At 39.8% G+C, this 25000-nt stretch overlaps 3 protein-coding genes and 1 long non-coding RNA gene across 6 annotated transcripts in view; 2 read left to right on the forward strand and 2 right to left on the reverse strand.

Moving 5' to 3' along the window:
* LOC138051269 (uncharacterized) overlaps nucleotides 1-2536 on the reverse strand; it is a 6681-nt gene extending 4145 nt beyond the window's left edge. For both annotated transcript variants that reach the window (XM_068897449.1, XM_068897448.1), the window contains exons 1-6: nucleotides 2477-2536; nucleotides 1886-1978; nucleotides 1349-1580; nucleotides 845-987; nucleotides 315-422; nucleotides 10-82 (exon numbers count right to left, since the gene is read on the reverse strand). In XM_068897449.1, coding sequence (XP_068753550.1) covers nucleotides 10-82; nucleotides 315-422; nucleotides 845-987; nucleotides 1349-1580; nucleotides 1886-1978; nucleotides 2477-2479 — 652 coding nt within the window. In that variant the 5' untranslated portion in view covers nucleotides 2480-2536. The remainder of the gene's footprint in view (nucleotides 1-9; nucleotides 83-314; nucleotides 423-844; nucleotides 988-1348; nucleotides 1581-1885; nucleotides 1979-2476) is intronic.
* A 983-nt stretch (nucleotides 2537-3519) lies between these two features.
* The window catches only part of LOC138051265 (uncharacterized), a 290582-nt gene continuing 269101 nt past the window's right edge, over nucleotides 3520-25000 (reverse strand). For both annotated transcript variants that reach the window (XM_068897440.1, XM_068897441.1), the window contains one exon: nucleotides 3520-3787. In XM_068897440.1, the coding sequence (XP_068753541.1) occupies nucleotides 3702-3787 (86 nt within the window). In that variant the 3' untranslated portion in view covers nucleotides 3520-3701. The remainder of the gene's footprint in view (nucleotides 3788-25000) is intronic.
* On the forward strand, nucleotides 6589-10867 carry LOC138051271 (uncharacterized). Its single transcript, XR_011132755.1, has 4 exons — nucleotides 6589-7120; nucleotides 7429-7468; nucleotides 9819-9907; nucleotides 10793-10867. It is a non-coding gene; the product is annotated as an uncharacterized lncRNA (long non-coding RNA).
* Nucleotides 22222-25000, forward strand: part of LOC138051178 (uncharacterized) — a 6301-nt gene continuing 3522 nt past the window's right edge. The window contains exon 1 of the mRNA XM_068897338.1: nucleotides 22222-22350. The gene's annotated coding sequence lies outside the window, so the exon portion shown is untranslated. The remainder of the gene's footprint in view (nucleotides 22351-25000) is intronic.

Below are 25000 nucleotides of genomic sequence, written 5' to 3' on the forward strand. Positions count from 1 at the left end.
TTAAGGCACCTTCAATATCCTCGTCGCTGAAAGGTGAAGAATCTCGTCGGTTTTCCTTTTTAATTGCCTCGAAGATAATTTTCTATTTTGAAACACGAGAAAACAAGAAAGCCAGTATGTTAAACTATCAACAACTGTTGTACAATAATTTAAGACCGGCTTCCATAGATGTGAGGAGCAACTAATGAAGCAACGTAGCGGGGAGTTTCAGAGACGCCAACGCTACGAAACAAAAACGCTATTGGTTTAATGAAGAGTTTTGAAGCAAGCAACCGTGGACAATCTTCCTGTCGGTGGATAGTAAGCTACTGTACCTGTCTGTTAGGTGCTTTCTTGATATAAAGTCTGACCATTCCTTGAGCCCTCCTCACTGCTTGTTGTGCGCATGTCAATTTTACTTTTGTGACGTTAAGTCCATTTATCTTCAACCAATCAAATACAACCTTGTTAATGCAATATTTTTAGTAAACATTCTAAACATTCATAGCATAGACCTCATTCATAATGGCGGCCAAATAAAATATCCTTTTGTTTTCATGCTAATAGGCCTTTCTAGTCTCGTCACTGTCATAATATGCTCGGACAAAGGACTGGAACTAGTGTTGTTGACGTCTTTTCCCGCTCTAGTCCGCCGTCTTGTATATTAGCTAAGGTACTCTTTGATTGAAAACGTTGTGTTATCACATATGTCTGCGTGGTCTTTTTACCGGCAGCTACGACGAGCAAATTTCAAAAGAATTTTGAGGGCAGAAGGTCTAATTATTAAACGTAAATAAAAAAGAATTTAAAGGTGCTCGCCATTTCTGAAAGTGGTCTAAAGCAATGGGCGAGTGAATCAACTTACCGACAAAATCCTGTCCCCAGGACTTAACTTTCTATCCGCGACACTGCCAGCGATTACGTGTTTGACAAAAATTCCCGAATCGCCAGGGACGATTGAACAATCAACTCCTCCGTGTAATAAGAAGCCCATGTCTATTGCACGATCTGCAAATGAACGAGTCGCGGATACACATGTCTCAAGAGGTTAAAGTTCAGTTAGAGATCATATTTTTTGTCAAAAATGATATATGGGTACACCAACAAAGTAACAACAGTCCGGTTTTTAAAATTAAGACATTGTTGTATTGTTTTAAGGCTATGATAAAAGGGCTAGAGGAGCCAGGAAACCTTTTCCTTAATTTTCGTTTCCAGGATCATTCCGAAAAAGAATCGCAATGTCCTGCAAACAACTTTACACAATTACGTAAAGACATTAAGTGCAGTGTTTTGCATTAATAAGACATTCGCTGATACCTCTTTTGACTGCAAAAGCAAAGTTATCTCAAGGAATGAATCAGTTTTTTACCTTCTGGGCGTTTTGCAAATTCAATCGTGACGTATTCAGATTTGAAATCAGTGTTTCGTTTGTATGATGCCAGCAAGGTTTTCATAACATTTACTTGTGAAACCACTCGTCTTGTGGCAGGCAGCAGTGCTCGATTCTTCCCATTCTGCGGTTTGTCAGTCATTTTGTTCTTCTCTTGGACAGATCCTGTTGCCTTGGAGTCCTGCTTTGTGTCAGGTTTGGATTGGATCGTCTGAACAATCAAATGTTTGTTCTGTATCAGTTTAGTCTTAAGAGAAAAATATATTACCGACATGATATTCAAGCGTTATTATTTCTAAAGGGCGACCGTGAGATACAGGTTATGGAGTAAGCCGGAACCAGGCCGATTTTAGACTCAAAGACTTTGCTTGTTCCCAAAATAGTGATCTCTATTCTCCTGTTATCCCCGCCTTGTTTCCTGAACCACTGGGATACTCTTTGGTATGTACATTTTTTACTCCCTCCCACCCCTGAGAGTTTTTTATCGGTTGAATTGCGTCGCTGTTTGCTCCTCACCTCCCGAGTGCCCTGCTCACAGCCAGTTTCCATTCCTCCCTCTGTTTCTTGAGCATCGGTCTCAGCTCCATTCAGAGAGGATTCAGTACCTCCCTAAAACAGCAACAAACTTTCATGATCTTTTTACAACATTTGCAAGTTTGTATTAATATTCAAACCTTTCTTGTTGTTAATTAAATGTGAGATCGAAACACTGCAGTCCTCTGCGTGGCAACTTGCTAAGCTACGACGCGCGCCCTTTGAATCACAACTGTTCTTACTGACAAAATGATTCTGCATGTGATTGAGGGCACGAAAAAAAGAAAGTTTGAGCTCCCTGAGCATAGTGCAAACTCCGCTGCCTAATGTGTGCGTGTATCCCTTTCACTAAGCTATGGTTAAACTGCAACGCAGATCATTTATCAAAGAGTCCCAGTTCATCCTCAAGTTCCTTATTCAAAAGAAAGAAACAGAAAAGTTTTTCGTTACTGCTCTCTTGTAATTTACATGGCATATTTAGTTTCCTTGCAGACGTGTATTTCAAAACAAATATCAATGATGCTGTCAGGCAAGAAATGGAAATACATCTCAGAAACGGTAGCTTTAACTTACCATAAGTGAGCGCCTGGATATACCGAAGTTTTGCTAAAGTCCCAGGACAACCAAAACAGCTATGGAATGTTTGCCTTTCGATATGTCATTTAGCATAAACGCCCCCATAAGAAAGCGTTACTTACCAAGCAAACATCTTACGAAAAAAGTCATAAAGGCGAAAACTTCTAAAATGACAGTTTCCTGGGTAACTAGGTTAACGAAATGACAACTTCCGTCAGTCTTTTGGATGACGTGGAGCAACAAGAGAGCAGACACTGTCCTCGACATAATCTAAGGCTTACAATACCGTTACTAGCAAATAGCGTATTCGCCCTGCCATTCCCTGTGGGTGCATCAACAAAACCGAAACAGTAGGCCAGAATCACGCATTCCTGATTAATCTCAGACTTAAGTCCAAACTTCCAACCGAACAGGAAGAGCCATTGTAAAAATACTTCTCACAACTTTTAGCTGGCGATGGAAAGCCAAACATTCCCAATAACCTCTAGAAACCGGCTATTCCTATGTATTTTTGGGAACAAAGTATGTAGAATGGTCTAACGAAGTTAAAGAATCTTTATCTTAGGTTTGCACCGCTTATTTATTTTCATTTTTTTTTCGTGAATACATTTACCTAGGAATGACGTTTTGTTTCTTTGATACGCATTGCAGAGGCTGAGCGGGGCCCACTCAGCTTATAATGAACTTTTCCCGGTTTCATTGGCGTATAGTGAGTGAGACTTACATTGCTCAGAGTTACTCCCAGCAGTAGATGTTGTCGGTACCCGTTTGTACGTCTGCGCAAAGATCTGTAGAGCAGGGCTTTTTGTCTAAGAAAACAATATGATGACCACGATAACATAGATAGGCCTCGAACCAGCGCCCCTGCGTGCGCAGGCGGCAATGCTTTTGCTAAGACCCTTAGCCTTCAAAGAAAACTAGAGTAAGAGCTGGATTTTATGTGACTCCATTGCCATAATTCCAGCAGGATGAAAAAGACCCAACTGAGGTGTTAAATATTAAGAAGGTGCGCGTGAATGCTGAAAGCAACAAACAGACAATTTTAATTTGGATAAATTGTTTTAATAAAATATTTACCAAATTTACAAAAATAGGTAAAAAAAAAAAAAAAAGTTACTCTATAAAATGCACAAATCTTTTCTTACAAAAATATACAGGGCTGTGTTAAAAAAAAAAAACTAAAAAATAATTTAAAATATTTTTTCTGATAGGTGAATGCCCATCAAATTTCTCCGTGCGATGATCGGTACATGATGGCCCACGTGTGTTGGTACTGGTGAAAAAGAGGCAAAACAAGGTCTTTAAATTCTGAAGAATAAAAGAAGATATAGAATCTATTAGTACGCCGCAACTGCCCTTGAGTCGGCGACCGAGCGAGCCATTGCTTTTGCATTTACTGTCTTTTTGATTACGAAAAGGACGGGGGGATGCATAGCCTGCAGGAGCCAGGAGCCCATGAGTACGTAGGAACCACCCTATGCTATGCACTATATTCTTGAGTCAACCTTTGCACGTATCTCTCAATTTTTAGAACTAACCCTTTAGCTATGAGACTCACATTTATATCAATTTACATCAATTTTCACAATTTGCATATATAGATCGTTTTCACGTGACGTCACAGCGGCCATGTTGGTGTACAAGAACAATAGACGTTGTCTCCTTTGGGAACCAAACTCTATTTTTATGCATATTCCATGCATACATTTTGTATTGTTTTGTACACCAATATCGCAGCCAAGTCACGTGAGTGAAAACCATCTATGGTACGCTTATAGACCACTTTCATAAATGGCGACCAGCTTTACATTCTTTTGTATTTATGTTAATTAGACCTACTGCCCTCGTTTTAAAGCAAATATTCTTTTGAAATTTGCTCGTCGTAGCGAGGTTAGTAGGGATAATTAGCATTAAAACAAAAGAATAATTTATTTGGCCGCCATTATGAAAGAGGTCTATAAGTTCACAGCACAATTTAATAATTTCCCAGAGCTTACAACATAGCAAAATCTTAATTTTGTTTGATTTACATTTGCTCAGGTTCGCATCATTCAAAACAGTTATTGGAAAAGACCGATTGTAATACAACTTCGACGGGAGGTCCTATCGATCTCTGACCTTCGTTTTACTGGTCTCAGAAAAACCCAAAGAAAAAGTAAGTATTGATGTAAGCAAGGTCAGAACATTTTTATATGATTTGCAGAAAATATTTTTGACCTCAAAATAGGATGAAGACAGCTAAGGCCGGGAATGACATCATCATCTCAGTCTCTTTCCATAGTTGTTGTGTGTAATCATCCTTTTGCAATTTTGAAGCTGACATTCCATTTGACCCACAACATAATTTGGTGTTTTCGTCCACCAACATGGCGGCGATGACTTCACGTGAAAACCTCCTATAGATCGTTTTCACGTGACGTCACAGCGGCCATGTTGGTGCATGAGGAGCTTAAGCCGACTCAGGAATTCTCGGCTGGACGTCTCCTGACGGTGTAGATATCCATCAACAAAGGCTAAAAACATAACACAAAAGGTGTTTCGTATTCAGAAAAGTGTTAAAGCATTCAGGATCGATCAGATTGTACTGTGAACTTACGTTAATCAGAAAAAAGTAGTTAATTTTTTATTGGTAGGTAGGTAAAGTCTGGGTACGAGCCAAGGAGGCCCATCAGGCCGGCGCTTATTTCCGGTTTCCGAAGCATGAAGCGACTAGGAGTATTTGTACTCCCTCCTGGATGGGATGCTAGTCCATCGCAGGGTTACCCCCAGCATTGAATTCGCCGGTACCCATTTATACGCCTGGGTGGAGAGAAGCACCGTGAGAGTAAAGTGTTTTGCCCAAGAACACAACACAATGTCCCCGGGCCAGGCCCCGAACCCGGACCACTCGATCCGGAGTCGAGCGCACTAACCATGAGGCCACCGCGCCTTCCACAATTGAATGACCATATTTAGGGGCGAGATGAATTTTGTGGGGAACACAAATGTATTTCAGTTCGTTTGCGCGTATCGACAGTGGCGGTTAGTGCTGGGACACGGAACCATTTTTCGTTCTATAGGATTTATGGATTAACTCTCTCACCCGGGGAAAGATGGTACAGGTCGCCGTCGTCTCTTGCCGACCAGCACTACTTCGACGCTCCTTGCCGCTGGTGAGCGAGGAGACCTCTGGCATCCAGGGTAAAATGTTAGCCAATTTGTCGAAGGAAAGTTTTTTCAGCTCTTTCGAAGAGAGATTTGTCGCCTTCAAGTCGGTAACTTTTTGCGGGAAAATGGTGATCACGTTCCGAAATTCGGCGGGTCTGATCTGCAGATCTAATTAGGCCTAAGGTTAGCTTTTAAGAATGTTTAGGATACTTTCTGTATTGGTGAAACAATGACCTGCAACCTGTGACCTGCGACCTGCGACCTGCGACCTCCAGATTAGACTCGCCGTCCGAAATTCTGGTAAACTAGACCCTCCGTGAGGGTACACTGGGTTGCCTGTGGTACGTGCAGCGTTCCAGGCAATTTTTTTCAAGTTGGGGGGTCATTAAAGACCATTTAAGGGCTCACCCAGAAGTCATACCAGCAGAGTCCCTTTGGCTCACAAGTCCTCACACGTTCGTACGACGAAACAGATCCTTTTCTGAGGTTAAAAACCTGGCTACCAGCCTATTAATTAATCATTTGTCAGAAAGAAGAAATTCCTATCCTCTTTAAAAAAATTGACACGCATTGCTTACATGTGGTAGTGAAGTAACACAGCGATTTATTCCATAATGTCAACTGAGCTGTGTGTTGTCTTCCAGGAGATTCTAGTTGTCCTTGCGTAATATGTAGCTCTAACAGTGCACGATATTGTTTTGGTTTTGTCTATCATTGAACTGCCATGGTAGAAGTCTTGGGTAAATAGCCTGATAAGACATGTGGTTACCAGCAAAATACTGAACCCAGAAAGATTGAAGAAAATAAATGGGAAGTGAAAAACATTTTCTTCTGGGATGACATGTTGACAGTTGTCTTTGCGTAATATGTAGGTCTAACATTACACGATATTGTTTTGGTATTGTCTATCATTGTAGCACCATGGTAGAAGTCTTCTTAGATAAATAGCCCCTTGAGAAGACATGTGGTTACTAGCAAAGTACTGAACCCAGAGAGATTGAAGAAAATAAAAGGGAATCGAGAAACATTGGCTTCTGGGCTGACTTGTTGATCATGCAACTTCTTTCCACCACAAGTGTACGCGTGCACTGACAGCATCTGACAGCTTTGTAAACAAAAGTTGAAAGCAGAAGTTTAACCCTATCCGGCAGGGTTAGTAACTGGATGGGCGACCTAAGAAATACAGGGGCACCCAACGGATCTGTTCCTCACTTTATCTGTTCCCCAGAGGAATCTTGCTGGCTGGCAAAAATACAGGTGTTCCGATGAGCTGGCTGGGAAATTTATCATTGATAGAGGTTTTGCCTGGGAATTACTGACTTTTTCTAACATGTCAACCCGAGCTGGCTGTAGAAACTCTGAAGACTGAGAACGACAAACGACGGCTGGTCAGAGTGATTGCGCTTGCGGAAAAAACCTGTGTCGGTTTGTTAAAAGCGCGCGGAGGTTTCACAGATCGACGAACACGGATTGTGCTGTTTTCCTCATTTACATGTAAGATTAATTTCCATTGTTATTTTATCTGTATGCTGAGATTCTCGTGATGTTCTTCTACACTGAATTGAAATGAACAGAGTGAATTGAACAGTATTAACTTGTATTTTCATTCACAGTCGACCAGAGTTTCGACGGTGTACAATGTGTTTGGTGTTAGCGTTTTTCCTAATGTAGTTGTTTTAATGCTTTTTTTCCGTTATCTGTCTTAGTCAACTGCGTGATCCTCTCTTCCAGATGAAGCGAATTGAGCCAACGATCGAATTGTAAAAAATTGACAGCAGTACGTATTTTTCTTATTCGTGTAGGCAGCCACGGGATCAACCAGGTGCTTTCCTCAAACACAAGGTAAAAATCAAGAAAAATTCGCACTTATTTTAATTTAGTTTATTTGGCTAGAAAGACGATTTATTACTCTCGAGAACTCCTGCGAAGAGATCCTTTTGTAAGAACCTGTTGGCAGATATTTGGCATAATTATACAAAACCCTGTTTAGTTAACTAAAATCAAGCAGGTTCTATAATTATGTGAGTAACAGTTAAATTGCAATAAACACTTTATCCAAGGAGTTTGACTTTGAGATCGCAAATATTTATTTTTCTGGCAATCAGTACCTATATCTCCTACATACAAATTAGGACCTTGTCAACAATCCACTTTAAGCCTGCATCCAAGCATCCCTATTTTGCCAGACAAAAAATATATATATGTTCGTATATGCAGGCTTTTATTATTGTTTTTTTTTTCTCTGACTAAGAAAACTTTGTTGGTTTTGGTCAGACTGTGGTTTTAATTGTGAGAATGCTTCTGATGATCAGCTGTTTGTATTGGGTAGAGTGCTTAATTAAGACATAGTTAGTCTATTGTTCTTACAATGTATGATTGTGTCAGCAATAACTGTTGTCATCAACACATACATTGACAAAACAATTATTTGTTATTGTGACCAACAGCACTAATTCTTTTTTACTTGGCAGATTGTTTACTTTTCCTTTTCAACAATCACAAATTATCTTTAGTCATACTTTGTCTCTGTACAAAGCCAAACTGAGTTAGGCTTGTGAAGATGGGCATTCTTTGTTTGTTCATTCTTACGACCCTCTCTCTTCCATCAGGTTGAGTTAGGCTTGTGACGATGGCCATTCTTTGTTTGTTCATTCTTACGACCCTCTATCTTCCATCAGGTGGAGTTAGGCTTGTGACGATGGCCATTCATTGTTTGTTCATTCTTACGACCATCTCTCTTCCATCAGGTTGAGTTAGGCTTGTGACGATGGCCATTCATTGTTTGTTCATTCTTACGACCATCTCTCTTCCATCAGGTTGAGTTAGGCTTGTGACGATGGGCATTCTTTGTTTGTTCATTCTTACGACCCTCTCTCTTCCATCAGGTTGAGTTAGGCTTGTGACGATGGCCATTCATTGTTTGTTCATTCTTACGACCATCTCTCTTCCATCAGGTTGAGTTAGGCTTGTGACGATGGGCATTCATTGTTTGTTCATTCTTACGACCATCTCTCTTCCGTCAGGTTGAGTTAGGCTTGTGACGATGGGCATTCTTTGTTTGTTCATTCTTACGACTCTCTCTCTTCCCTCAGGTTGAGTTAGGCTTGTGACGATGGCCATTCATTGTTTGTTCATTCTTACGACCATCTCTCTTCCATCAGGTTGAGTTAGGCTTGTGACAATGGCCATTCATTGTTTGTTCATTCTTACGACCATCTCTCTTCCATCAGGTTGAGTTAGGCTTGTGACGATGGCCATTCATTGTTTGTTCATTCTTACGACCATCTCTCTTCCGTCAGGTTGAGTTAGGCTTGTGACGATGGCCATTCATTGTTTGTTCATTCTTACGACCATCTCTCTTCCGTCAGGTTGAGTTAGGCTTGTGACGATGGGCATTCTTTGTTTGTTCATTCTTACGACTCTCTCTCTTCCCTCAGGTTGAGTTAGGCTTGTGACGATGGCCATTCATTGTTTGTTCATTCTTACGACCATCTCTCTTCCGTCAGGTTGAGTTAGGCTTGTGACGATGGGCATTCTTTGTTTGTTCATTCTTACGACTCTCTCTCTTCCCTCAGGTTGAGTTAGGCTTGTGACGATGGCCATTCTTTGTTTGTTCATTCTTACGACCATCTCTCTTCCGTCAGGTTGAGTTAGGCTTGTGACGATGGGCATTCTTTGTTTGTTCATTCTTACGACTCTCTCTCTTCCCTCAGGTTGAGTTAGGCTTGTGACGATGGCCATTCATTGTTTGTTCATTCTTACGACCATCTCTCTTCCGTCAGGTTGAGTTAGGCTTGTGACGATGGGCATTCTTTGTTTGTTCATTCTTACGACTCTCTCTCTTCCCTCAGGTTGAGTTAGGCTTGTGACGATGGCCATTCATTGTTTGTTCATTCTTACGACCATCTCTCTTCCGTCAGGTTGAGTTAAGCTTGTGACGATGGGCATTCTTTGTTTGTTAATTCTTACGACTCTCTCTCTTCCCTCAGGTTGAGTTAGGCTTGTGACGATGGCCATTCTTTGTTTGTTCATTCTTACGACCATCTCTCTTCCGTCAGGTTGAGTTAGGCTTGTGACGATGGGCATTCTTTGTTTGTTCATTCTTATGACTCTCTCTCTCTTCCGTTAGGTTGAGTTAGGGCATTCATGGTTTGCACTGAGAACTTTGTTTCCTTTTTGGCCCTCTATTCAGTTGTCTATTAAGTTTCAATTCTCCTTTAATGTGAATGGCTGCAAATCCGTGTCATTGGGAGGAAGATGCTCAACAGTTGTTCAGTCATGGTAACATTTTAAATTTTATTAAAATAATTTATGGCATGGAGAAAGTTCATTCAATTTGGCCAGTGTAAGTGCTAGACCTATATGGCCTGCAGAAATTTTACTGATCTTGTTATCCATCCAGCTCAAGATGTGACTGTCATATTTGGCGAGTCAAGGGAATTATTTTTCAATTTTTCAGTTGATCTGGAAAGATATATAGCTAAATATGTTGACTGCTCTGCACCATGATGACAAATAGATCTTATTACCTTAAGCTGTTTTTTTTTGCCAATCCGCAAAGACATTCATGATAAATAAACATGTTTCAACTTAAGCATAAGGTTTCTGCATCTAAGAATTACAGGGGCTTGAGTCTACTTTTTACAAATACTAACAATCACAGGTTGCCTACATAATGTGTTTGACCCTTGGTATTATTGAATTTAGAAGCAATGTATGAGAATAGCAAAAAGTTCCATATTATTGTACAATTCTGGGATAAATATTTGCATATAAGATGAGAATAAACAAACCTTCATCCGAAATGTTCTGCTGTGTCGTTATTGTGGCTGCTTATGGGAAATTTAGCGATTTCAAGGACGTGTGTTGCTCTGGTAAAAATTGCTACAATTTGCCATTTTCAGCCATAATAACAACAGCACAAGATCATTTCAGATAGTTTATCCTCTTCTTGTGTAAATATTTATTGCAGAATAGTACAATAATAATTATGGAACTTTTTGCTATTCTCATACATTGCTTCTAAATTCACCCTTTGTGTGGGTCCCCTGTGATAACAATGATTAGTGAGTCCATAGCTAGATCTGAAAACTCAATCAGCATTACTGCTGGCTCTACTCAATTAATATTGGTCTCTAATTTATTTCCTTTTTAATTATTTTTCAGGCTACCATGGAAATAGCAAGGAATAGGACATTAGCAATTGTGTAACTGAAGAGATGAATAAAAATGTAAAATGAAGAGCTATTTCAAGGTTCCAGTTGTTCTACCTTATTGTAGACAAAATTATACAGGTTTATCCTAGCAAGTATTTTATTGCTTTTGTGTACAATGGTGCTAGGTATTATGAATTCTGTGCTCGCTTTCCAGGGTGACAAAAGGCTCCTAAAATTCAAACTGCTTGAGACAGCAGTACATGTAGAGTATCATACTAACACAAGAACTACAGCTGTGTGTTTCACATTATCGTTCCATTATCATTATCAATATAGGTATTGTTATTGTTATCATCATCATCATCATTATTAGTAGTAGTATTATTCCTTTCATTTATATATATATATATTAATATGTTAATTAATTAATTAATTAATTAATTTAATTCCTGGCTGGGAAATAAAATAAATTTGATCAGCTGGCTGGGAAACCAACCAATTTTATCTAGCTGGCTGGGAAATTTCTTGTGTGTCTTGCTGGGAAAAAGGAACAGATAATTTTTTCCCAGCAACACTGAAAGACACCTGAAAATGCCTTAATAACATTTATTTTCATTAACTGGGGTATAATAATACATTTTACAACAAATTGGTCGTTGGGTGCCCCTGGAAATATATCACTCAGTAACAGAAGCATAGGACCGAAAATTATATTTTAATGCTATCAAATGCGAACCAAGCAAGATACAGATTTTGTTAGCTTGCTTTATGCAAAACAATTATTGATGTAAAAGTAAATAAATATGGATACACAGTTTTTAAGAAGAGCAGAAGGAAGTTTCAGGACGGTCGATCGAGAATAAAAGATTTTGCCATCGGTAACAAAATTTACGACATGAAAACAACATTAATTTTGAACCACGAATATAAAAAGTTACCATCAGCGAAAAACATTTTGGGAGGTTTTAAGCCCCGTTTACACGAGCAATTTTTATGCGACAATTTTTATGTGACAAATATATTTGATAGTGTAGATGGCACAGCAAATAATTGTCAACAGTGTGAAGTTTAGTGCGCCAGTAATGATTTTGAACAGCTGAGATACGCAGAATAAAGGAGAGGCTGTGTAGTCACCCACGAAATATGGCGCTTACGAACAAGCAAAAACTTGAAGCTGCTGCGATTATAGCGTTTCTCGTATTATATAAGCAACAAAGAATGAAGAAAAAGATGCGTAGGTGTTGGGTAAAGCCCTGGCAAACTCAACGATAATTTTAATTATGTTGTTCACGTACAGAATAACAGTGGTAGGCATACCTTTAAGGTTTGCCAGATCAACGTCTGGCAATTCTTCTTTTATCACCTACAGGCTGCAGTACTTCCTCGTACTGTGTTTTTTTTACGTTTCGGTTCTTGTATGCCTCGCTTTTGGTGTTCCAGAGACTCTCCTTTTCTCTGACGGCCTCTAGCAACAAAGTCACTACTTGATCTGGCCAATAAATTCCTCTACTGGAAGCAGCGCTGGTCGACGAGGAGGTCGCCATTTTGATCGCGTTCTCAGTGGAAGATTGGGGACCACAAATATTTGCCACATTTTATGTGACGAGTCGTCTACACGAGCAATTTTTTGTGTATGACAATTTTTATTTGCCACATAAAAGCTAACACGCCAGCTTTTCAGCAAATGTATTTGTTACATAAAAATTGGCCAATTTCCTTCGTCTACACGAGCAAATAAAAATTGTCACATAAAAGTTGTCACATAAAAATTGCTCGTGTAAACGGGGCTTTAGTTGTTTTGTTGTAATTGCCAACGAGTCAGGCCTTCTGAAGACAGAAGGCCTGGCGAGGCGGCAGCTTATAGAGCCGCGAGAAGATTTTTAGGCGGACGAAATCTCAGAAGCGCTTCAAATTTAATTGTAATGTAGACCAAAAGCTGTAATGTAGACCAAAGCGATGAAATGTTGACCGTAGCGATAACCAATGAGAGTGCCGCACGAGTACGCCGCGTGATGTTTGCAGCCGCCAGATCACGCAAGCTTGGCTCGTTGGCACTTTAGCGACAGCTATAACTAGTTGTACTTTTAGCTCAGCACCGAGTAAATCGCACATCGAATTCAGCGGGCGCAGTGATCAAGTTACCGCGGCAAGTTTACTCGCGAAACAGTGACTGTGTCAAATGATGCCAAGATACCGGGTTTTTGTTTTTGTTAGCTTTCTTTTTCTTTCAATTGTTATAAATTTTGACAAGAAATGTGCGAATTCAACACAAAGATCACAATCGCCCAACTCTCAGAGGTTGACCATTGTTTCTGGAAAATCAAAAATTTACTCTCCAAGACAAGGTTATTTATCACCAGGTAATTCCATCGTTTTGGTAATAGCAGCTACTTTATTATTCATCAGCGTCACAATCTTTTGCCGATTTTGGAGGTCATTTTGTTGAAACTCAAGCACGCTTCCAACAGACCTGTTTATTTTCGTGACTTATGCGTTACCACAAAAATTCTCCCCGTATCACATTTCAACACATGTATGCAAATTTGCTAAGCTCGAAAAATACACAACATGATAAATTTACAAAAGCTGGAAATTTCACAGAAATATTTTCCAGCGAAACATTTATCGAAACAAGCAACATATTTGCTATGAGAGGCAAGAAACCCTACCTATTTCAGTTGCGTGCGTGCAAGCGAAACACACAATCACAAAGCATATGCAATTAAATAAATTTCTGACAGTTCACATCAAACCCTTTTCGAAAGAACCTTGACCGTACATAATAAAGAACAAAAGAGACAACAAGCTTTCATTCAAATAATTTTTCACTGTCACATTTCCAATTGTTTTTAACCTTTGCAGAGTTGAGTACAAAATGAATGTTACTTGCCAGACAAACGGGCAAACTTTAAATAGATGCGACTTCAGTAAACCCTGTGAGACACAACAGAGATCACAGATCTACTTGTGGTGTTCGATTCCTTCTCTGTCTTTGCTGCACCCGTAAGTTACCAGAGAAATTTCCATTTGGTTTCAGTGTTGTACGTAACACCACCTTGGCGAAATATTAAAAGTACAGCTCATTTTGATTTCGGCTCGACGGGCGAAAGATTCACGCTGTCGAAGTCCATTACTCGTCGCTTTTAAGATTCCTGGGGCCCGTTTCTCGAAAGTCCCGAAACTTTACGTGCCATTTTCGGGTGTCACAATTCCTTTTGCAACTCAAGAACGGAGAGCATTTAATTCGTCAAACCTCACAGTTAATTTTCTTTCTGTTACCTTGAAAGCATGTTAAAATATCGGCTTCCCAAAACAGGCGGTGGCAATTTCACAGATGGCTTTTCGGGCCCGAAAAGTTTTCGGGACGTTCGAGAAACAGGCCCCAGGGCCCGGTTGTTCGAAAGCCGATTAGCTTAATCCAGGATTAGCGTAAACTTTTGTTTCATGTTTTCAACTTTTTGGTGAAAGGTTGTTTTGCTTATTTTTGTTTTTCAAGATTGACTTCTTCTAATGTAAAGTTTTGCCAAATATCAACGTTGAACAGCATTTAGTAGTTGAGTAATAAACTCCTTGGTTAATTTTTAATCTGGGATTAGCGTTAATCGGCTTTTGAACAACCGGGCCCAGATCTTTATGTTTCACCGCCTGTCTTGACGTTCCATTCTTGAGCTCCATATGGGTATATTTTCTTTAAAGATGTACTAAAACGCCATTCGCGTTACAATGACTTCCGACGCCATTACAGGTTAATTGTGCAGAGCAAGCTACGCATTACCCCAGCCCCCTCAAACCTAACAAAATACGCAGAGAAGACTCTATGCACAAAGACACCACTTAGCAGGGGAGTGACAGGCAAGACTTTTACCGACACGGAAAAAAATACTAAAAAACAGAAAACGGAAATCTACCCATTTTCCGACTGGATTGCCATAGGCAACCCAGTAAAAAGGGGACGAAGCTTACGGAATAACTTTGGTTGGCCTCTGTGGGGGGATTAATTGAGCAGTCTTCGTCTGAATGTCATGGATTTCTGTATTCATGTTTTCAAACGAGTTATGGAGGCAGTAAACAATGTTGACGTCGGGGAATTCGGTGTTGGAAGCCTTCCCGGTATACAGGCTCACGCTCAAACGTTGAGGTAAAATAATTGCTGTTAAGTTCAATTTCATGATATCAGGATATCATGATAGCAGCTAGGAAATTGATAAGTCTGTGATTTATATTGAATGTGCCTCCCTGTGACATGCTGTTAAATCCATTAGCCCGGAATGAAATTTTACACCGCGACAATTGGGCATTCTAAATTTCCCAGTTCCTCAGTTATCAAGTTCCATAAGTATAAAACTTAAAAATGGTTTGCTTTAAAATCAGAAAAGGACCAATTCACCGTTGCTGTTGAGAAAAGTGTATGCCAGGCAAAACAAGTTGCATCTCGGTAGCCTGAAAGTTAACTGACAAAATAATTTGCCTGTGTTTAAATGAACAAATATACCAATACATCAGTAACGTTTCATGTTTAACCGGAGAATTAGGGAAGCAGATGTTCAAAGGTGTAATAGCTGTTGAGTTTTATTCCTCAGTTATCGAGTTCCATGAGTATAAAACTTTAAAATGGTTTGCTTTAAAATCAGAAAAGAACCAATTCACCGTTGCTGTTGAGAAAAGTGTATGCCAGGCAAAACAAGTTGCATCTCGGTAGCCTGAAAGTTAATTGACAACTGAAATAATTTGCCTGTGTTTAAATTAACAAATACACCAATACATCACTAACGTTTCATGTTTAACCGGAGAATTATGTTCGAAGGTGTAATAGCTCTTGAGTTTTATTCCTCAGTTATCGAGTTCCATGAGTATAAAACTTAAAAATGGTTTGCTTTAAAATCAGAAAAGAACCAATTCACCGTTGCTGTTGAGAAAAGTGTATGCCAGGCAAAACAAGTTATATCTCGGTAGTCTGAAAGTTAAGAAATAATTTGCATGTGTTTAAATTAACAAATACACCAATACATCACTAACGTTTCATGTTTAACTGCAGTATTAGGGAAGCAGATGTTCGAAGGTGTAATAGCCGTTGAGTTTTATTCCTCTGTTATCGAGTTCCATAAGTATAGAACTTAAAAATGGATTGCTTTAAATATAAAATCAGAAAAGAACCAATTCACCGTTGCTGTTGAGAAAAGTGTATGCCAGGCAAAACAAGTTGCATCTCGGTAGCCTGAAAAAATTGCCTGTGTTTAAATTAACAAATACACCAATACATCACTAACGCGTTTCATGTTTAACCGGAAAATTAGGGAAGCAGATGTTCGAAGGTGTAATAGCTGTTGAGTTTTATTCCTCAGTTATCGACTTCCATAAGCATAATAAAACTTAATCTCGGTAGCCTGAAAGTTAAGATATAATTTGCCTGTGTTTGAATTGATTTGAAATAAAGAGAATAAAGAGATAATTTTCCATTTTTTAATTGCATGATGCTGGCCGTTGTAAACCGTGTTTTAGAAAATATTTCAGATTGATTTACTGTGCCTCTGGACTATTTTGACACATCACTCAAAATTAATTTAAAGTAATTTGAGTTATTTGTCGTCATTAAAACTTTATGACGAAGTCGGCCCAACAAATGTGTCGAGATTAACACCTCTCTCTCCCTTTGTCTCTCGCTCTGCCTTTTTAGTGTAAGTCTTGTTACAACTCCCACTGAGTACTGACTTTTTTTACCTAAACAGCGGGGACCCACATTCCTGACCCAAGTTAAGCTCCTCATGCAAGAACAATAGACGTTCTCTCCTTTGGGAACCAAACTCTATTTTTATGCACATTCCATGCATACATTTTGTATTGTTTTGTACACCAATATGGCAGCCAAGTCACGTAAGTGAAAACCATCTATAGTACGCTTATAAGTTCACAGCACAATTTAATAATTTCCCAGAGCTTACAACATAGCAAAATGTGTGGTAACTGTTGAGGAATTAAACTGGTATGAGTGGGTTGGAAGCGTACAGAGAAAACTGAAAATTCATCGTCATGTGCTAACGTCCTCCACAGAACCTTGAATTTGGTCATTTCACGTCGTCATTTAGGAGATGACGGCAAAGAAATGAACCAAAATGTAAAACACACGTGCAGAGCGTGCAGAGCCATTGTTTTTGCTCACTAAACCTATTTTTTGTGGCGTCGTCGTTGCCGTCGGCGTCGTCGTTTCGTAACATGCACAAATACATTTACGTCCAAAAAAACCTAAATCTTTTCCCTTTTTGACATGCAAAACATGCAAATGGAGAGAAAAACAACTTGAGATAGACTTTTCATGATTACAAAAGCAACAGGCACTTAAAATCTGATTCAATTAGCTCTTTTAAGAGAGCGTTAGTTAATTGTTTTAATGTTCCAAAGTATTTTTTACCTTTTGATTATGCTCTTGACATATACTGTTCGGTAATTCATACTCAACTGCGGCTAGACGCTTGTGGTGTAAATTATTATCTTTTTAAGATCGCTGTTAAGTCATCACCTATTTGTAGCTGCGGCTTTGACAATGAGAATATAACTCATTTCTTTTTACAATGTCCTAATCATGCTGCCCTCAGATCTGATTTGCTCACCGTCTGCTGCTCGTATAGCTTTTGGTCAATGGTTTAAATATTCTGACCATCAAAAAGTTGAACTTTTCCTGTTTGGCTCTTCTGACATGTCAAATAATGAAAAAGTTGAAATTTTCTCTCATGTCCAGCACTTTATAAGAGAGTCTAAACGTTTTTCTTTTTGTGGTCATTATAATTAACCTAATTAACTTAAAACTCTCTTTCTTGACTTACTTTAATTTGTATCCCGTGTCCGAGTTTGATTTTTTATGTGGTAAGGCCATCCCCCTTTTTTTCTCCGTTTCGCGTCGTCCGACCGACCCAAATTTTTGGCATTTTCCAAAAAAAAAAAACAAAAGGTAACAACGTTTTTAAGACATTTTATGTCGCATAGGAGTTTCGGTTGTTGATCCTTTTTCCCACGCTGTCTTCATTTTGCCACAACATCCACCAACTTTTCCGCCACATTGATTTTAAGTTCACGTCTTGTTGTTTTCCTGGTTCCACTGCTATGATGCTGGGGTACCAGGCCCCCGATTCGGAGAATGCGTATGATTTTTTTTTTTTAGGTTTTTTTTTTCAATCCGACCGACCGACCCAATATCAGGAAACGCATTCGACGATAAACGAAAAAAACAAAAGGGGATGGCCTAATTAGAATTTTGGTGTAAGCCCCCCGTGATGAGCTCATTTAGCTCTTGGGGCAAACATGTATATAAATATGTTTAAATAAAAAAAAAATTAAAGAACTTTTCGCAACGGTCTTCATAATTCCAACGGTCTACAATCGAAAAACATTAAGAAGTAGATAAAATTTCATTAATTCTACTGTAGACCGTAGACCGTAGACCGTAGACCGTAGACCGTAGACCGTTGACGCAAGTATTACATTACTCCTGCTTCACGGCTGTAACAGAAAATAGAGTCCGCTAGGAAATCGCAACTTGGCGCCACCGGAGGGTCTCGTTTTAGGACCACCTGAAGATCTCACGGAAGATGTCGCCCCAGAAGACCCGGCTCGGGGGCTGAACTTTATAGCTTCCTGTGGATCCCACTTTTGCAGGAACTTCACCGGACGTCCGAATTTTACGGTGATTCTTCTAGGACGTACAACCGTCTCCGGCCCGCTTGTTCAGCAAAGGACGATATTTATTCTTCTTTATCATACAGTCAATATAAGCACCTTCTTTTAACTTTTGTTTATGTTCAGAGACATACTTGATCCTAGGCTCAGACTGCTTGCCCTGTTTAAATTTTCCAGCCACTATTTTGCCAATATCTTGTTTTGGCGTTGGGGCCTTGTGCTCCTGCAGTCGTCTCTTGATATCATTTGATCGACCAATGTACAAGCACTCGGTTTTCTTGCTTTGAATTTTCTGGCCAATTGCATAGATGCCCTTGATCTTGGGTACTCGGGTGACATCATATTTCTTCCAAGGCGTCTTGGCTAGCTTATCGCAAACTTTGTCTCCCATCAATCTGGTTCAATCTGACTTAATTGATGAAAGAGGGAGAGACACAAGATAACAACAGAGCAAACAGTAGGTGAGGGAAACACAACAAGTGGTATGAAGAGCTCGTTGCCGCACTAGGAAAAAAATTCGACCATTCACACAACTCAGTCAGTTTAGCTGAGCCCTGGGTCTTTAAAGAGCGCTTCCTTGGAGAGGATAAGTCGCTTTCCACCGGATATTAAACCATACTGAAACTACAACATTTTATCTGTCTGATATATAGTGACTTTTTCCGGTGGAAAATTGTGTGCTGTGGTAACAGTGGAGCCTAATAAACAATGGCGGAGTTGCTCAAACGGGTTCAGAACTTGTGTGATCGGTGAATTCGATCCTCGGTGTGTTGTTGTTCGATCTTTCCTTCTTTTCATTTTCAGTCTTAATTCGAGAAGGTCTTTTAGAGTTTTTGTCGATGACTCCGAAGGAGAGATCTCAGGAAATGAAATTGCCCGCGACTAGGAGACCTGAAAATTCTCCTAATAGATCAGAATAGGCCATTTTACAGTTGTTTGCTCAGCGACCTAGCCTATGAATGGCTGCGAGGCTGCCGGTGACCTTGCATTGATACAGCCCCCACTGCTTTTTTCATGCAAATTGTGTTGTTGTAATTCTAATTAGTCCGTATTAACATTACAAAAGCACGGAAGTTTGTATCAAAACAGGGTCACTGGCAGCCTCGCTTCCATTCGTAGGCCAGGTAACTTAGCTACAACTGTAAAATGGTCTATTGGCTTCGCGAAATGAAAGTGATACAGAATTTAATAGTGCAATGGAGATGACACGTTCCCTAAGCTTGTTGTCGCTTTCGATCTCTTTGCTCAACGCACCCTACCAAACATCAGTACTCGACTAAACTCTGAATTACACCGTTTGTGCCAATAACGGTCTGTTTTCCCTCAAAATTTTCACTTAAGAACCGAGCAAGAGACTCTCAATAATACCAATTTGAAAGATTAGGCTTGGTAACAACGTAACCTAGAAGGCCTTATTACTAGCTTCTATACCTCACGCGTGTTCCGGATAAGGTCTTGAATTAAACTGGCGAACAGTCAGAGATTATTCATCACTCTTCCAGCCTGAAAAGCGATGTGTTGAAGTATTTAAAATTACTGTATTTCGTCGGCATATAAAACCAGGGAACGTTCGACCATAACAGACATTTCTCACCTTCTGATAGTTCGGATTTCATGTCACCAAGTCCGTGATCTTTCAATACCGACCTTGTTGTTCGCCAAACGGATAATTATCGGACGAATACAAATGTGTTCGTTACGTTACATTTTATCCTCTGAGTAGGGACGTATCTGTTTCACAAAGCTATAGACTCTTTGAACATCTAGGGCCAGCTCAACTGAGTTGCCATTGGTTCGAATTCTTCAATTTCTTTGATTTCTTTACAGTTCTCTCGTCGTTTTCTCTTTTCTTATATAGCAACAAGTTCTTCATGCCAACTAAACGCCGCCTTGCATATTTTATCTCCTTTATCCGCTGTTTGCCTCAGTGTTGTCCTCGACCTTTCCTTTTTTGTCCTCTTTTAATGAGCTGGATTCAAGAGAACACTGTAGCCGCTGTTTCTGTTTTTGTCTCAGGATGCATAGAGAATCTGGAGAATGTCAAGTTTACTTCGCTTTGCTATCTCCATCAGCCTTAAATCACTAAGACCATTCAACGCATCCGTTCCGAGATTTTCAATATTTTAAACTTTCTCGACGATGTTGTTTGCGAATTCGAGCAGTTCAAAGACCAGTTTCTCAGAAATAAATGATAAAAAAGTATCTTTCCGGGAAAGAGGCACTTGTGGAATCGTCATCAGCAGCTCGTCCCTTGATTTGTCCGCGTACTGATCTGGTTGACTAGCGTGTCAAATTAAAATTCCGTTAACCGTTTCCAAATCTATGTAAGGAAGTTATTTCAATGTATATTTTAGAAAACCATTGTATTCCCTACAATTTCAATTTTTTTTGCTGGCGTGAAATAAATATGGCAGGAATTCATGTTAAAATTATGTCAGTTAATTATAGGTGCGCGTAAACGGAAAACGTGCTGGCATTCTCTGTCCATGTAAAACCTGCTCCAAGAAAACTATGTCTTGGGAGGACATTTATTGTTGGACTTGGGTTTCTTGGTTTCCTTCCTTTTTAGGGCTTTTCTGAAAAACCATCCCAAGACAAGTTGGGATGAGTTGTTTGAAACTCTTAATTGCTTAGGGTGTAATGTGAAGCGCTAGGTTTCTACCCCATATAAACCACGTGAGCGTTAGCCCTACTAATGATATTGGACCACACAAAGACAGAGAAAAACTCTGACCAGGGTGGGAATTGAACCCACGACCTTCGGGTTAGATCACCGCTGCTCTACCGACTGAGCTATAACAATTCCCACCCTGATCAGAGTTTTTCTTTGCCCTTGTGTGGGCCTATTTCCATTAGTAGAGCTAACGCTCACATGGTTCATATGGAGCATTTCACATTACACTCTAATCAGTTAAAGTGCCTATGAAGCAATTTTTTTTTTGCTTAATTATAAAATTTACCTTTCAAAACACACGAATCCGAAGTTTGAGATGTCCACTGTAAAAATTGACGATTTTACAAGCGCTCAAAGTCGGAAATTTTCCCTTCAAAAATGTTCAAGTATAAGCGCTACACGGCCAACGTTTGCAAAAATGTAATCCTTCCTTGTGTTTCAAACTCTGATGCACTTTTTTAGCATCATGATCTCTTGGTGCTTCCAACCCTTTAAAACTTTTGATCCATAAGAGTCACTGAGAACAGAAGCCGGTTTTTATGGGCAGGAGGCAATTTCTTTAACAGTAAACTACATTCTTTTCTAAAGGAAACTTAGATTCAAGAGGGAAAACGATTCTGTTTCCGTTGTTTCTCACCACTTGCGCCCAGAAAAAATTCTCCCTCGGCCCAACAGTTGATCATGACAAGAAATCGAATGCAATAATCCGGGGGAAAATCGTTAATAATCCACTGGATCACGCAAATCGTATAATTCTCTTAATTTCTTTTTATTCGATATACAAAGGAAAATATTACATAATTTCAGCTTCTATGAACTTCAATAAAATACGGACTACAGCGCTTAATTTAACAGATCTCACATCATCGATCACTTACGCCTGTGACGATGTCCAGTAGATTGAACAGTCCTCAAACTTCGGTACCACAGGTTATGTACCAGTCAAATCGAAGCTTCAACACCCCCCCCCCCCCCCCCTCTGGGCATTTGACGCCTTTTCTTTCGCAGGAGGAGAGAATTTAATCATCTTAGTCTCCCCGGGGGAGGGACATTAGATCAGCCCTCATGGGGGGTGGGGAATTTGATCGTTAGACTCGATTTCATGTTACGTTTCCACGGATAAATCATGGCGGATGAATTTGATAAATTCAAAGGAAAAGGTTGCGAATTCGCGGCAGTTTGGTTGAAAACCAAAGGCCTACACAAGCCCTGTGCCGTATTTGAAGGTATTAAGAACCATTTTATATTATCTTATTGTATTTACAATATAAACAATAATTCAGTACGATCCCGACATCGCGCGATGCGATTTATAAAGGTCATTTGCTTTGACCTACCCGGTGCATTTATAAATATTTTAATCATAGTTAATAGAGGGGACTGGTTTGGAAGCCCGGCAAACATCAAAGGAGAAAGCAAAAAGATGCCAAGCTTTAGGTTGGAAAGTCCACGACCGTGCACAATCTTTTGTTTTGCGCTCATAAACTATGCATGAATTACGTAGCCAACACGTTTCTATTGGTTAGTTCCTCAGTACGGAGAAAACAACTATTGTGTTTTGTGCACGATCAAGGTCAAAAAAAGCCTACAACAAAGAAAGCTGTCGGGTTTCAAAACCGTTCCCGTCTATTAACCATGTTTTAATACATGTGCGACGATAAAATATGAAGGTGTATAAATAATGGATGTAAATAATTCACCTTTTCAAGCGTCAGCTTTCACATGTAGTATCACGGGACTTTTTATAAACAAACTACGAAAGTTCGGACATCCGAGCAGATAGGACATCAACTCATAGTTAGATGTCGAGGCGAGCGGATATGAAATGTTAGTTCTTTTTGTGTGGGACTTTGAAATAATCCAAAAGAGACACTAGTTACTTCGATGGTTAGGATTTGATTTTGAACTTGTATAATTATTATATAAAAGGGGAGAACTCCTCTCTAGTTTGGCACACACATATGACATGAAGCTAGTAGGGTCATTGGTCACTTCAAAAGAGAAGATTCCTTGTTTGGTCCACACAACAAATGGACAACGTTTCAGCCCACTTACAAACATTAGTACTTTGATGTTGATTTCAAAGCAAAACCGTCACCATTTGTGTTGCCACCGATTTCCAGGGTGAAGAATGTTAACTTTTTTTGGGTGAAGATCTCTGTGTTTCCAATGGTATTTATATCCTACAGTGCTCAGTGTTATAACACTGGCATTTCTAAATATTATCGCTCCTAGGAATGGCTTTGACTTTGCAATCCAAACGCCCTTAGAGATCAATTGCAGTTTGTGGTGGGTATGGCTCACAACCCACTTACATGCATTGCAAGCACTGACTTCATGAAATAGCCCCACTCTCTGGCATTTTAGGGTTCCATTTTTTGTCTACAATTTCTGGGATGTTTGTGCTTATGCCATTCTATGTTTTCAAATGCTCTTGGGGACACTGCATATTTCCAAGAGCATTTGAAAACAATAGTTTATGCAAAATTTAAGGGGGGGGGGGGGGGGAGCAAACAAAGTGTATTATGGTGCATTAAAAAATGGAGAACGGCTTGTACCAACTTTGTGACATTTTTAGCCCTATCAATTTTTGCTGAGAAGAATCTCTTGCACTTTGAAGCAGTTATGAACCCCAGTCCTCACATTGCCATTGCTTTGTCATGGTGCTTTTCAATGTACTGAAAGCCAACAACGTCCAAAACTTCTTCCGTCAAAATGTTTGCTTCAGCCTTACAAGCTCTTGTAGTTTATTCTTAATTCATTAATACCACTCCCATGTTTGTTTTCATTTGATTTAGCGGTTTCATCAACTTAATCTGTCTGCTTCTGTTGTGCGATAACTTTTGCTAATTAAGGCAAGATAACACGACTACTAGTTGGTAATTGGCACATTACCTCTCATCTGGTAGATTAGTGTCTTCGGATACAAGGCCACTGATCTATGACTGTGTTTTCAACTTTTTTTGGAAGGGGCATTTTTGCTTTCTCAATCAACAAATCCATTTCATGCATGAAGGGCTTCACTTTAGCTACACTCTCATATGCATGGACACACTCCACTTTTCGGAGATTCCATGTGTTAAACCATCAGTAAATAAGCGAAAATCATGAGACTCTCCCAGAGGGGGTCCTTGTTCCCTTTAAATATTTGCTTGGGTTCCCTTGTTGATCTCTAAAGTTGTTTTAAATTGTTTAGGCTCCCTTTTTCCCTAAATTATTTTGACATTGTTTCCCAGTTCCAATTAGCCATGTTTCACTATTCCCTAAAACCCCTGGGAGGGCCTCAATCATCGAGGGACTTGTAATTAATACATAAGCGGCGAGTCCCTGTTTGTCGCATTCGGTGGAGTGGTAATATTAAATGCACCCTGCGAGCAGAGCCTCCTTTTTTCTTTTTCTTTAATGAGGAGGAGAAAAGGAGGCTCTGCCCGAATCGCGTCAACTCTTTGACGCCGCCGCAGCCCGAGCTTCTGGGCTAGTCAATTTGTTTTCTCTCGTCAAACCGGTTTTTCCAGTGCGAGCGTCCGTTTAGTGACAAAATCCGATGGTTATAATTGAGCCCGCTGTACCATGAAAAACCAAGATGGCGGCGAGATCTGGCATATTAGGCTTGGGTTCGAGACTGTATCCTAACAACATGCAGCGCATATTCAATAAAGATCTTACTCGATTCATGCAGAGCCTTTCTCGAGAACGCCAAAATCGAGCAAGCAAAAGAAAGGCTCTGCTAGCAGGGTGTATTAAATGGTTATTAACTGAAATATCGTACAAGCCGAATGGCGCCGAGGAGTTGAAATTGTTCATGATCTTGACTTCATCGAAAATGGATTGGGATTACTAAATTGTCTGCATCGTCAGTTTTGTCTTTCTACTGAT

The sequence above is a fragment of the Montipora capricornis genome, chromosome 6 (assembly GCF_036669925.1).
Source record: "Montipora capricornis isolate CH-2021 chromosome 6, ASM3666992v2, whole genome shotgun sequence".
NCBI lineage: Eukaryota > Metazoa > Cnidaria > Anthozoa > Scleractinia > Acroporidae > Montipora > Montipora capricornis.